General features: G+C 53.7%; 2 protein-coding genes across 2 annotated transcripts; both read left to right on the top strand.

Moving 5' to 3' along the window:
* The first annotated feature begins 5,011 nt into the window (after positions 1–5,011).
* Positions 5,012–8,565, top strand: MANF (mesencephalic astrocyte derived neurotrophic factor). The gene is made up of 4 exons (XM_035547067.2): positions 5,012–5,146; positions 6,811–6,938; positions 7,757–7,898; positions 8,358–8,565. The coding sequence occupies exons 1-4, from the start codon at positions 5,059–5,061 to the stop codon at positions 8,540–8,542; spliced, it is 543 nt and encodes a 180-aa protein (XP_035402960.1). The 5' UTR covers positions 5,012–5,058; the 3' UTR covers positions 8,543–8,565.
* Positions 8,566–8,957: 392 nt separating this feature from the next.
* On the top strand, positions 8,958–12,344 carry RBM15B (RNA binding motif protein 15B). The gene has a single exon (XM_035547069.2). The coding sequence runs from the start codon at positions 8,958–8,960 to the stop codon at positions 11,721–11,723; it is 2,766 nt and encodes a 921-aa protein (XP_035402962.1). The 3' UTR covers positions 11,724–12,344.
* The last annotated feature ends 1,055 nt before the right edge of the window (positions 12,345–13,399 follow it).

Below are 13,399 nucleotides of genomic sequence, written 5' to 3'. Positions count from 1 at the left end.
CCAACAAATAAGTGGTGTGAATTTTAGATGTAAATATCTGCTGTTTGTTTTGGGTTTCTTTCCCTTACCCATTCACTCGACTGCTGTGATGTGGAATTAAAGATTAATACCTGATATTAAAATGGTACAGCTGTACATTCATTGCTGTCCTCCCGACAGGGTTATCCTCAGGCTTCTCTAGCTGGTCACCACAAGACAGGCAGCTGTCAGAGAGGGGCAGCACCACTACCCCCTGCAGCAGCCCAAGGCACCTCCTTGTCTGGCAGAAGCTTTAACAGAGTTTTGTGGGAGTACTTCCACAGGCCAGCTGAAATCAGTTCCTTGATAGGTACCTCACTGCTTGGGTTGGTATGCACTGAGTGGCAGCCTAGTTCACATTTTTATGCAATAGCAAGACGTTTTGGCAGCGCTTTTGTTTCTCAATTTTAAATATTTAAATACCAATCATTTTAACAGAACAGATTTGAAAGAATAAGATGTAGAAACTAAAATTTACAGTCATTACTACATGAGAGTTAATCTCAAAGATGCCCATCTTCTTCCATTAGAACTAATAAATCAGGTCAAGGCCCAGGAGACAGAAAAAAATAACCCATTTCTCCCATCCTGTCTTGACAATGCAACAAAAAAAATATAAAACTCATCCCAAAAGCCATTTAGCAGTAAAATATAATAAAAGTGTAATTTAAACTGGCACTGTGGTGTACATAGACTGCCATCCCCACCCCCCTTCTTCATTAACTACATACCCCATGAATCACATAAAAATACAACAAGTTGTACTTGAAAGTACATGTAACGTGGCAAAAGTGTTCAGCTGACACCTGAAAAGTGTCTGTATAAAGCACTCCCTTTGAGAATCTCTTCTTAGCCCAACTTACCAAGTCTGGTTTTTGTTTGTTTTTTAATTCAACTAAAAAATCTGCTACTGGAGCATAGGAAATGAATATTTGGTACAAAAAGACAGGTGAAGCCCTCAGCTTTAAACAAGTTAAATCTCATTTCCATTAAAGCCAAAAGAACAACTGTTTCAATGCAAGCCAAATACTTTATTTAAACTAAGCCACAACAGTCAGATCAAAATCTAAATACCCTAGCCAAATACTTCGCCCTAGCTAAGTCAGAGCTTCAGCAGTTTCCATATATGACCTGTGTAGCACAGTATGAATTTTCTTGTGAAATTGATAAGTAAACCTCTAGAAAATACGATAACCTAGCCCATAAAGATTCAGCCACCTCTGTGCAAATATACCTCTATTCCTAGAGGCTTTAAAAAAAAAAAATGGTACCCATCACTGAACTTCAGGCAGCTGAATTTTATTGCTCAGCAGAAAGTTGTCATAAATCCCAGCTTCTTCACTGACACTGTGCCAACCATTAGGGGGTGCTCAGTCTGCGATGCGACCATCCCCGCCTGCACCGTTGTACCGGATCTGTGCAACAGCTCCGTAACCTGCGGAGAGTTCAGCTGCTGTCTTCCACCTCTCACAACTGAAGCCTCAAACACAGCATAGTTTTGTGTAAATAGCATGTTTCAGAGTATTCACAACTTTTTTTTTTTTTCCTATTCCTGGTTTTCGTGGAGCTGAACGAGCAGGCACTGCACAACCTGTCGCCCACTAGCTGGCAGCTTAGCTGGTGCAGAGTCCCACATGCGCCAGGCAATGGACTCCCTTACGCTGAAGCAGCAGCAGCAGCAGCCCTGAGGCTCTCGCTAACTCCTTCAAATTACCGTTATCCTGCAGCCATTAATGTAAGCCCCGTGCTGTCCCACCACCACCTTTATCCACGCCACCTGCTTATTCACCGCTGTCCTCCTCTCACCCCCTGTGCTTACCTCGGGAACCACAGTATCGTTAGGTGAGCATATGCTGAATACTGTCTTCCTTGATCTAGCAGGAAAGCAGCATATTCTATACCAACAATTACTTGGCTTCTTCTGCCACCACTTTTTACTCTGATTTGAAACTAGCTTCCATGCTGCAGCCTACCACATAGATTAAAAGAACCATTTATGAATTCATAGACTTCATTCACGTATTTACCATTGGTACGGACATACATGCACAGTTTTATTTACTGTACATATTGGTAGTCATACTAGCCTTAAAGTCTGGGCAATCTCATTAGCCCATTCCAGTGTGGCTAATGAGCTACAGGCATACAGCAAGCTCTTTGTTTTATTTTTCTGTTTATTTCTGTAGCTGCATTAGCATGCACTGTACTAACAAATGCTTCACTGGACAGTGTTTGGAATGATATGTGTACAATTATATATATATATATGTACACACATATATACACGTATACACACAAATTATAGCCCAATTTCAAAAGGTCTACAGCTTTCCTCTTTACTATCATGAGAGAATTGATGTGCTGTTTTTTCCTTTTCACAGGCTTCTCTATCCACCTGACACAAAGTAAAATCAAATTCACATTAGTGTTTCCACTATGTCTCCTACTCAAGTCAGTCAGGGCAGTTCCATGCTACATTTTCATCAAAATGTAACCTGGTTTCACCTCCACCCTTAGCAAACACCACATTTCATTGTCCCCTCCAGCCTCACCACAAGCACACAGTGCTGCCCTTCCGGTAACTGTAACCTCCTATCGGAGAGCTGATCATAAACCAGATCCCCTAGTAGCCCTACCCTGCTCACACTTTCCCTTCATACTATTAGCCCACCAAAACCATACATTGCAGGCATGCTCAGCACAAAAACCTAAGGTTTGGCGATATGTGGTTCCCATTCTTTTTTTCCCTTCCCCAAGGCAAATATTTATTAAATTAAATAGAAATTGCTTGACTAGAAACAACCTCAATCCCAACTTTGGCAGTTATCAATGTGGAAAACAAGTGAACCATGTAAGTGCTGGAATCAACATCTGCATCTCCATAATGGTTCACTCTCTAACCATCATCCTTTTCCACACGCAAAATTGAAAGGGAATGTTTTGTTTAGGTATTCTTCAAACTACCCTCCCTTCCCCTCACTCATACGTGACCAGATACCTATGCCTAGCTTTCACCATGAAACACCCAGGGCCTGCAGAACTTGGTCACATGCAGCACTGAATTCCTAGCAAACCACCTGCACTACCCATCCATAATCGTGGCACTCTGGGCTGCCATCGTAACCAGCTCCATAAGCTTTTAGAGCTGACCAGAAGTCACCCAAGGTTTTACTCCTCACTTAGCCATGTGCTCCAGCTTTAATTTGGTCATCGTTCACTGGCACAGTACTTCGCCTGTCTCCCAGGGCTCACTTCCTCAGCGCTATTGAGCTTAGCTAAAACAATGAACAAACCCACAGCCCAACACCACTGCGAGTGTGAGGAACAAACACAACCCCTCTGCCCCTCTCAGCACCCTGGGGGGCATGGCAGCCCTAATGGGCAGCACTAGCAGCTTCCCCAAAAGAGAGTTAATACTTGCTGTTTAACCAATATAACAGGACAATTTAGAATAGGGACAGAAATCCTAATCACTGGCTCCTACAGGCTTTGTGTCTTAGTAATCACAATGTAAAACACCACCCACATTTTATCTATCCCAAATTCTCACATCCAGGATCATCTCACCTCCCTCCTCATTCCTGCAGATCCCTCTTTATGCCAATGAGGGAATTAATTGAGTATCCTCCTGCAGATATGGTTTCCGTCCTTATTTCTACTCACCTGCCAGGTGACGTTTGCTGAACAAGGTCGCTCCTCATCCCCACCTGCTGAGGTGAGCCGTCACACCCACCAGGGCACCTGTTAGTGATTCGTGGAAGAACTCTACAACTCAAAGCGAATGAGTTATAAAGTAGGTATATGGTTTCTTTTGGCACCAGGCGCATGCAGGATAGCTCCCAAGGGCATGTGCACTCCAACGCAGCAACTTGCCTTGGTTATATGCAGTAACGAGTTACACATGCTTGAAGTTTCCCAATACGCCTATACATATGCATAACTTATCCCCGCTTTGTATTAAAATTAGCTCCAAGAAGTCATTTCCATAAACTCCTCCTGTCTGCGCTTGCGCGGTGCCTTCTGGTGGTGGTTGTCAGGGGGTCATGGGGATGAAGGCTGATAACCCTTTATCACCACTAGTTGACCCCCTGCCTTTGTACAGACTCAGCTGCTCCTTGGCTCTTGTCCAAACCACAAGGTCCGTCTCAGCTGGTTTTTGAGAGAGGTTCCTATATTTGTCAGGAACCATCCTTTGTGAAGGGCCCCCAGACTCGTTTTGGTTAATTTGCACAGTAGTAAGCAAAGACACTCAGCAACATCTATTTTTAGTGCGATTAAGCAAGCCCCCATTCTTCCATTCCTGGCTTCATTAGCACGGGGCTACACGATGTTGTCTCCTTTGACAAAATGGCATCCTTGGACATGCAGTTAAACATACAGCCCTGCGATATAACAACCGAGGGGTGCGCATTCCTCCCTACAACTTCAAAATTGTGTAAACGACAGACTATTTGCTCAGGGCAGTTCCTAGCACCTTGTTGTGATGGCTTCGAGAACAAGCGATGCACGCAGCGACTGGAATAGCACGGAGGAATTCAAAACGCGTTTCCCGCAGCACCCCCCCCCCCCTCCCCCCCAAGCCCTACAGCCCCTGGGAGCCTGGGCGCAGCCAGGCGCTTTCCCCACGCCGAGGCCGAAGCGCTGCGGGCCCCTGGCAACAAGAAGAGCCCCTCAGTGCCGCCTGCCCTCCACGGCTCCCCGCCACCCTGTTCAGGCCCCGAGGCCGCTTCCGCCCCGCCCCGCCGCGGGCGTGAGGCTCTGCCCCGCTACAAGATGGCGCCCGCAGCCAGCCGCGGCGAAGGCCCACGCGGACACCTTTCCCTTAACAAAAATGGCGGCCGAGGGAGGCGGAGAAACTCCCCGTCCCGCCGCCTCCCCCAATCAGCGGCCGCCAACTCTCCCGTGGAGGCCGCGGGCCGGCCAATGGGAGGAGGCGGCGTGGAAGCCGGGCGGGGAGCGGGCCAATGGGGGAGGCAGCGGGTGGAGCGGGCCGCGGCGCGGGGGCGGCGGTGCCGGTGCCGGTGCGGCGGGCGCGGAGCGATGCGGGCGGCCCACGGGCTCTGGGCGGCGCTGGCCCTGCTCCTGCTGCCGGCCGGCGGCCGGGCCCTGCGCGACGGGGAGTGCGAGGGTGAGTGGGGCCGGGCCGGAGGGGGGGCGGCCCCGGGGCCCCGCCCGGCCGGGCGAGGAGAGCGGAGCGGAGCGGAGCCGCCCGCCGGGACGCGGCGCAGCCCCGCGGCGGGGCCGGGCCGGCCGCCGGGAGCGGCCCCTCAGCGGGCAGCGGGAGCGCCCGAAGCCGGCCCGCGGGGCAGCAGGGGGCGGCCGGAGCCCGAGCTGCGCGGCCACGGCCCCGCCGCGGGGCGCCGAGCTCCCGGGCGGAGCGAGGGGAGGCTGCGGGGTGCCGGGGCCCGGCGGGGCGCGGGGGGAGCGCAGAGCGAGGAGGCTTCGGGCCGCTGCCCCGGGCCGGGCCGGCAGCGGGTTTCGGCTGTAAGGAACTCACCGGTACCGCCGCCTGCAGCGTCTCTATTCTTTCCGAAGGTTTTCACTTCCAACCAGCGCACAGGGGACATCAGTGTGTGTCTGTGGCTGGAGACAAACTGATGTGAGGTAAATGATGCTGTTGTGTGCGTACAGAAAATATTTTCCCAAATGCTCCAGCTCGTAATCGCTTCCAGCTTTAATGTGACGAGAGTAAGTTTGTATTTGATTTCATGACGGTCGTATTTGATTTCCTGCATTTACGGTTTTCTGTGCCACAGCTCGTGTTGGGAGCTGAACACAAGTTTGTGACACTTGCCCGTCCCTTCCCGTTGGGAAAGCCAAATTACACAGGACGCAGCACTTAGGGACAGGCCATACCTGACACCAGCCTCACACCTGGAAGCTCTGGGAATCCACAGGTCCTGCCGCAGGAATTGGTGGAGCTGCCGAGCTCCCGGTCCCGGCGGTGCTGCTGTTGGCAGGCGAGCTGTGTGAGCAGCCGCACGGGTGAAATCCGAAGCACCACAAGTTGCCGGGTCTCCCAGGCAGTCGCCCCGCCGCACCGATCCCGCCGGCCGCGGTACCCGCAGCCGTGTCCCTGCCCTGCTGCACGCGGCTGTGCTGTGTTCTGCCAGGAGCATGAGCTGCCCGATCGCTGCCACGGGGACGGTGCAACAACTACGCTGCGTGTGCTCTTCCCGCAGGCAGGGGCTTGGGTCTGTCCTCTCAGCTGCTGAGGCACTTGTGGGAGTTTTGTTACCTTTAACCCTGCCCTCTTTGAATTTGTTTGAAACTGATGCAGAAGCTTGTGGGAAATGAGAGGAGAAACATGCCAAGTGGGTACAATGGGTAGCGTTTTCTCTTGGAAATAATTCACCTGGGAACAGGAACTGATCAGTGATATCATGTTACTAGAGACTGTACAGGCTGGAGTGGGATCATGTAAACGGTTGTTTTTCAACTTGTAGTCTGACAAGTTGCTTTCCAAAGCAGCAAGAATAAGACGTAAATTTAAGTTTATGTTTTTTCCTCGGGCACTGTCTTGTGTTGTGCCCCCCACAGCTGAATGCTGCTGCTCGTTCAATGCAGTGTACAAAAGCCACCGGGCGCTCCCATGGTTTCCACCAGAAGTGTCAGGGCATAGTGCTGATTGACCTGTGCTAAGAAAGACCTGCTGGAACACCTATGAAGTCACTGATTGCTAACACAGCTTCTAAAAGTTCTGTTCTCCACATCCCTTATTCTCTTTCCCTACGAGTGCCTTCTGAAAGCTGCACTGCAGAGGCAGATAACTCCATCCATCTTCCCTTCCAGTGTGCGTTACGTTCCTGGGAAGGTTCTACCAGAGTCTAAAGGACAACGGTGTTGAGTTCACACCCGCCAGTATTGAAAAGGAGCTCTTGAAATCCTGCAAAGAGGCAAAAGGCAAAGAGAACCGGCTGGTAAGTAGTAGTCAACAATATTTGCCTCTGGAGGAAATAAACTGTAGAACACTTGGCAAATGAAAGGAAACTAGTGCTTCTTTGTTAGTATGGTGTGCCCCTCCCAGGGGGATGTTCTGCCTAGCTCTGTGGCTGCAATTGGTCTCCTCTGTTCTTTCTTCTTGTTGTAAGAGGAGACGAGGAGTATGACCGCTTCACTTGAAATGTATATGTATGTATCCGTCAACAGACATCTTACTGGCTGACCTTATTACTCCTTGTTACTGAAGTGCTGGGGATTACAAAGCTTTTATTTGCTGTAGAACTTTCCTGCCAAACTGTATTTGGAGTGTAATATAAACTGTTAAAATACTTGCACTCTTCAGCTGTTTAGCTGAAAACTAAATAAAGGAAAACCAAATTGCCTTAAGTAAAAACAGATGACAATGCCTGAATGAAGAGCCCCAAGAAAAAGGCCCTGAACTCTCCTAAGAAGAGAATGGCAGAGGGACACCATGAGAAATGCGGAGGGAAAATGCTTCAGAGCGTCTTTCTCCTCGAATGAAGAAGACTTCATTAACTCAATTCAAATTTTTAAAAACTTGAGACACAAGACAACCAGCCTCGACAGCTGCGAAGCAGCGTGACGGGAAGTGCCTGCTCAGTTCCCTTGGCTCAGAGATAGGCTTTCTTTTGCCCTTGTGTAGCAGTTGCTTGGAAAGTTCTGTCACTGTAAGCATCTAGCTGCGTAACTGTGCAGGGAGAGAAGACGGATAGAAAACCCTCCTTTTAGAAGCATTTTTCCATGCATCTCCACCTCATTCTTTTCTTCCCTCTAGTGCTATTATGTTGGGGCCACAAGCGATGCAGCCACCAAAATCATTAATGAGGTGTCAAAGCCCATGAGTCATCACATCCCTGTGGAAAAGATCTGTGAGAAACTTAAGAAGAAAGACAGTCAGATCTGTGAACTAAAATACGGTGAGTTGCCAGCGTAAGGGAAACTGCCCGTGCCTTTCTGGGGCACTGGGACGTTTGGGGTAAAACAGCATGCTAAAAGCGCTCACCCAGTCTGAAATTCTGTAAAATCCTGGTGAGTTGCACACGCCGGGGGGTTCTCCGCAATGCCCCAGGAAGCTTTGTGGAGGCGCTCAGCCGGGACTGCTGGCCACTAACCCGTCCTGGCTGCCGCAGAGCCACTCACCTGCCTGAGGCAGGCGCCGGCAGCGCTGCGCTCGGCGTCTCCTTGGGACGGGGCAGGTCGGGCAGCACGCCTGGGGGGGGGGGGGGGGGGGAGCGGTGTGCGGGGCTGCGGCCACGGCTCTCGGGTGAGCTCCGCGGAGCGGCCTCGGCGGCGCCCCCCGCGCCCTGCCCGGCCCTGCTGCGTCCCGCGGGGGCCGGGGCCGCTGAGCTCCGTCCGCCGCTGTGCTCTGCCCGCAGACCAGCACATCGACCTGAGCACCGCCGACCTGCGCAAGCTGCGCGTCAAGGAGCTGCGGCGGATCCTGGACGAGTGGGGCGAGGCGTGCAAGGGCTGCGCCGAGAAGGGCGACTTCATCCGCCGCATCCACGAACTGATGCCCAAGTACGCGCCGCGCGCGCACGGCGCCCGCGCCGACCTCTGAGGCGCCGGGGGGCGGGGCCTGGGGGAGGGGGGGCGGGGCCTGGCGGCGGGGGGCGGCGCGCGCTGTACGGGACGCTCATTAAACTGCCGACGGTTTCCCGCCTGCCGTGTGACGTCATTGCGGGGCCCCGCCCCTCCCTCCCTCCCGCGCGCGCCCGCCCGGCCCGGCAAGCGGGGGGGGGGGGGGAGTTCCCGCGCGCGCGCCGCCGCCGCTCCCGATTGGCCGCCCGCCGGCGGGGGCGTTCCCGCGCGCGTCGCTGCGCGGCGCCGTCGCGCTGGTGCCGGCGCCATGCGGCGGGGCGCGGGGTGATGACGCGGGGCCCGCGCGGCGCGGCGGCCGGAGCCGCCTTCGTTCCCTTTTGTCCAAGATGGCGGCGGCCGCCGGAGGCGTCTCCTGAGCCGCGGGCCCCGGCGCCATGAAGCGGGGCGGCGAGCGGGACTCCAGCCCGCCGGGGGCCGGGGGAGGCCGCGCCGCCGCCGCCAAGCGGCCCCGCGAGCGCGAGCGCGAGAGCAGCAGCCGGCGCGGCCCGCACCGCAGCTCGGGCGCCTCCCGCAGCAGCCGGGACAAGCCCACGCCCGGCGGCGGCGGCGGCGGCGGGGGAGGCGGCGGCGGCTCCGGCTCCGGCTCCGGCTCCCGCAGCCACCGCGGCGATGAGCGCGCCGGGGGCGGCGGCGGCGGCGACTCCAACCACCGCCCGGCGGGGAGCGGCTCGGCCTCGGGCGCCCGCGGCGGCGGCGGCAGCCAGGCCGCCCCCTCGGCCTCGGCGTCGTCGTCGTCGTCGTCGTCGTCGTCCCGGGCGCTCGGCGTGCCCAAGGCCAAGGCGCTGCCGGGCGCCGTGGTGGCCCCCTCGCTGCTGCTGGCCGGGCCGCCGCCGGGCGCCGCGCCCTCGCTGCTGCTGGCGCCGCTGGGGGGCTCGGCGGGCCTGGCCGGGGAGCCGCCCGGCTCCTGCGAGTACAAGACGCTGCTGGTGAGCGGGCTGAGCGCGGCCCTGCCCGACCAGCTGCTGGAGGACGGCCTGTTCCGCCTCTTCCAGCGCTTCGCGGGGGGGGGCGCCGGGGACATCAGCGTCAAGCTCTCCCACACGCCCGAGCTCGGCCGCGTCGCCTACGTCAACTTCCGACACCCCGGGGACGCCCGCGACGCCCGCCGGCACGCCCGGGCCCGGCAGCTGCTCCTCTACGATCGGCCCCTCAAGGTGGAGCCGGTGTACCTGCGCGGGGGCCGCAGGAGCCGCACGCCGCCCCCCGCGCCCTCTCCGGAGCCCCTGGGGTACCTGCCGCCCATCCACAGCACCTACCAGTACAAACAGAGGTCGCTGTCTCCTGTCACCAGCCCCCTGCTGCGGGAGCCGCGGCCGAGGCACGCTCACGCTGCGGCCGCCGCCTTCGCTTTGGAAGCCGCCGCCATCGGGCTCTCCCGGGAGCGGGAGAGGGCCCTGGATTACTACGGGCTGTACGACGAGCGCGGCCGGCCCTACAGTTACCCCATCGTGGCGGAGGAAGACCTGATGCCGGAGGACGATCAGAGAGCTACCCGCAACCTCTTCATCGGCAACCTGGACCACAACGTCTCGGAGGTGGAGCTGAGGCGCGCCTTCGAGAAGTACGGCATCATCGAAGAAGTGGTGATCAAGCGCCCTGCCAGGGGCCAGGGCGGGGCTTACGCTTTCCTCAAGTTCCAAAACTTAGACATGGCGCACCGGGCCAAGGTTGCAATGTCGGGCCGCGTTGTCGGCAGGAACCCTATCAAAATTGGCTATGGTAAAGCCAACCCTACTACCAGGCTGTGGGTGGGTGGTCTCGGTCCGAGTACTTCCTTGGCTGCCCTGGCGAGGGAGTTCGACCGCTTCGGCAGCATCAGGACTATTGACTACGTGAAGGGAGACAGTTTTGCCTATATCCAGTACGAAAGCTTGGATGCTGCCCAGGCTGCCTGCGCGCAGATGAGGGGCTTTCCTCTGGGTGGACCGGAGAGGAGACTTCGAGTGGATTTTGCCAAAGCAGAAGAGACGAGATACCCACAGCAGTACCAGCCCGCACCTCTCCCCGTGCACTATGAACTGCTCGCTGATGGGTACAGCAGACACCGAAGCCTAGAGCAAGACTTGCGGGTGCGAGATAGGACTCCTCCACACCTCCTGTACTCGGACAGAGACAGGAGCTTTGCAGAGGCAGAGTGGGCCAGCCCTGCCAAAAATGCTGAACGCAGAAACAACTTGGAAAGCTACAGCCGATCGGTGCGTAGCCGGAGCGGAGAGCGCTGGGGCGGCGATGGCGATCGCACCGTGCCCAAACCGTGGGAAGAGAGGCGGAAACGCCGGAGCCTTTCCAGTGACCGCGGGAGGACTACTCACTCGCCTTACGAGGACAGAAGCAGGACAAAGGCCAGTGGGCCAGCTTTAGACCGCAGCCCAGACAGGGCTCGCAAAGAGAATCACACTACAGAATCCGGAGCTGAGAAAGAGCAGAGTAACTCCCTTCAGAACAATCGTCATGCGACTGAGGAGAAGCCCCATCGCGAGGCATCCGATGCTCCGCAGCCTAAAAAAAGGGACAGCGAACGCAATCATCGAACTGGCGAATCGGAATCAAAAACTCACGAGGAGCCAAAATCAGAGACCAAAAAGTTAAAGAATTTATCGGAGTATGCTCAGACACTGCAGCTTGCTTGGAATGGGCTCCTTGTGCTAAAAAACAGCTGCTTCCCCACCTCTATGCACATCCTGGAGGGAGACCTCGGCGTCATCAACGGACTCCTTAAAGACCATTCGTCCGGCGGGAAGTTAACGCAGCTCAAAATCGCTCAGAGACTTCGGCTCGACCAGCCCAAGCTGGATGAAGTCACTCGCCGCATCAAACAAGGCAGCCCCAACGGCTACGCTGTGCTCCTGGCGACCCAGTCCGCCCCGGGAGGCGCAGGGGCTGAGGGGACCTTCCCTGTTGTAGAGCCTGGCTTGCAGCGACGGCTTCTCAGGAATCTGGTCTCCTACTTGAAACAGAAGCAGGCTGCTGGGGTTATCAGCCTGCCCGTGGGAGGGGCGAAGGGCAGAGACAGCACAGGCATGCTTTACGCGTTCCCTCCTTGTGAATTCTCTCAGCAGTACCTCCAGTCAGCACTAAGGACATTGGGAAAGTTAGAAGAAGAACATATGGTGATAGTTATAGTCAAAGACACTGCCTAGCCCACACTGTCTTTTCAAATTCCATGTTTTCTTTGTGTGTCACACAGCCCCGTTGTTTTTAAGGCCGATCATTTTGGTGGAGGCTCAAAACACCTCGACCAAAGTGGTAAGATTTTTAGTTTCTAATTAATTTTAATACCATTTAAATAGAGCCCATTTTATTCGTTTTTAATATGTGACACTGTCCGCTGTTGTTCTGTATTTTTATTTTTTAACTGTATGAAAAGTTGTCAGTAAAGCCTTGTTCACTGATGGATTTCTAAACTTGTGCAGTATCCTAGTTTTTATGGCCCTGTAAAGGGCCACCCCCTGTGCCATCAGGAGTTGGAAGGTGATGGCCGCAGCCGCCAGCCTCCTGCCCCTCCTCAGTCTGTGTGTCCTGCAAGGTGGGAGGGGGAGTCCTCTGTGTGATGGATGAGAGACTGAAAGACTGGTCCTGCTATTCTTTTTTTTTTTTTGCTCTGTTTGCTTTTTATCTCACAAATTTAAGTCTTGAAGCACTCCTGTTGATTCTCTATTTGTGGATTGAAGCTTCCCAGGAAGCCAGCTACCAAGGAAGCAAATCCTGCCTAAGAACAGAAATGGTTTTTAATGCGCAACAAAAAGTTATAGTTGATACTTCGGCAAAAAGTTTGCTGCTAAGGAGGCAACTCTGTACTCGGTTCTGTGAGGTTCGAAAGCAGCCAATACATGGCTTGGTCAGAAGTTCTTGGGCAAAACAAAAACAAAAAAAAAGAAATGAGGTTTCCTGGTTTTCTTAAAAGGAAAAAAAAATCAAGCAGGAGAAAAAGGAAAAAAAAAGTCAATGAAGTGGGAACCCTGTTGGGCCTGTGTTAGATGTAGACAAGCAAATAAAGGGCGTGAAGGTGTGTTTTTTTTTTTTTTGTGAATTATATGTGCCCTTTTGCATAGTCAATCATATTGCACTCTCTGAAATCCTTTATTGAAAGGTAATTTTTTTTTTTTTTGCTAAAGTTAAAACTTGGTTGCAAGCTTACAAAAAGAGAGGCAAAACATCTGGCTGTCAGAAAACATGGAGCATTACCACAAGTAGCACCTGTCTGTGGCTGCAGGAAACCTGCAGAGCAAAGCTGGACATTGAAGCTGGGCTGGCTGCTTCACCTTGCCCAGCTATGGTATGGGACCGTTATTCAGGAGCAAAGCCAGGACACCTGCAGCTCTGATTTTTGCCATAACTTAAGGATGTGGTAACTATTTTAAACTTGAGTTACAATCCACACTGGGGATAATTTTTTTTTTTTTTTTTAGTATTTTGAAACAATGGCTATGTTTTTTTTTAGGAGACTTACAGAAGTGTGTGGGATTAAAACCTTTTTTTTTTAAAAAAAGGTTTCTTTAAACTTGCAGGGTTTCTTTGTTGTGGTTTTTTTGGTGGTAAGCAAGTGAGCAGAAGCCTGGGCGACCCAGAGGCTTTTGCACCTCTGTGTCTGTGCGTGACTGAGCAGCCTCACTTGCTGACAGCTGCCAAAGGCCCTTTTAAAACTGTTCTCAGGTATGATTGGTGGCAAAAAACCTATATAGCAGGGAGCATAACTCAGCCTAACGATGCTTCTATTCCTTTTTTTTTTTTTTTTTTTAACCCTGCAGTTTCACAGTGTGGACATCATCAAGTGATGATGTATGAGCTGTTGCTTAATTTAATATATTTATATCAA

This window comes from Cygnus atratus, chromosome 10, assembly GCF_013377495.2.
Source record: "Cygnus atratus isolate AKBS03 ecotype Queensland, Australia chromosome 10, CAtr_DNAZoo_HiC_assembly, whole genome shotgun sequence".
In the NCBI taxonomy this organism is placed as follows: Eukaryota; Metazoa; Chordata; class Aves; order Anseriformes; family Anatidae; genus Cygnus; species Cygnus atratus.
Note: the sequence above shows the minus strand (reverse complement) of the source record. Positions and strands in the feature narration are given on the sequence as shown.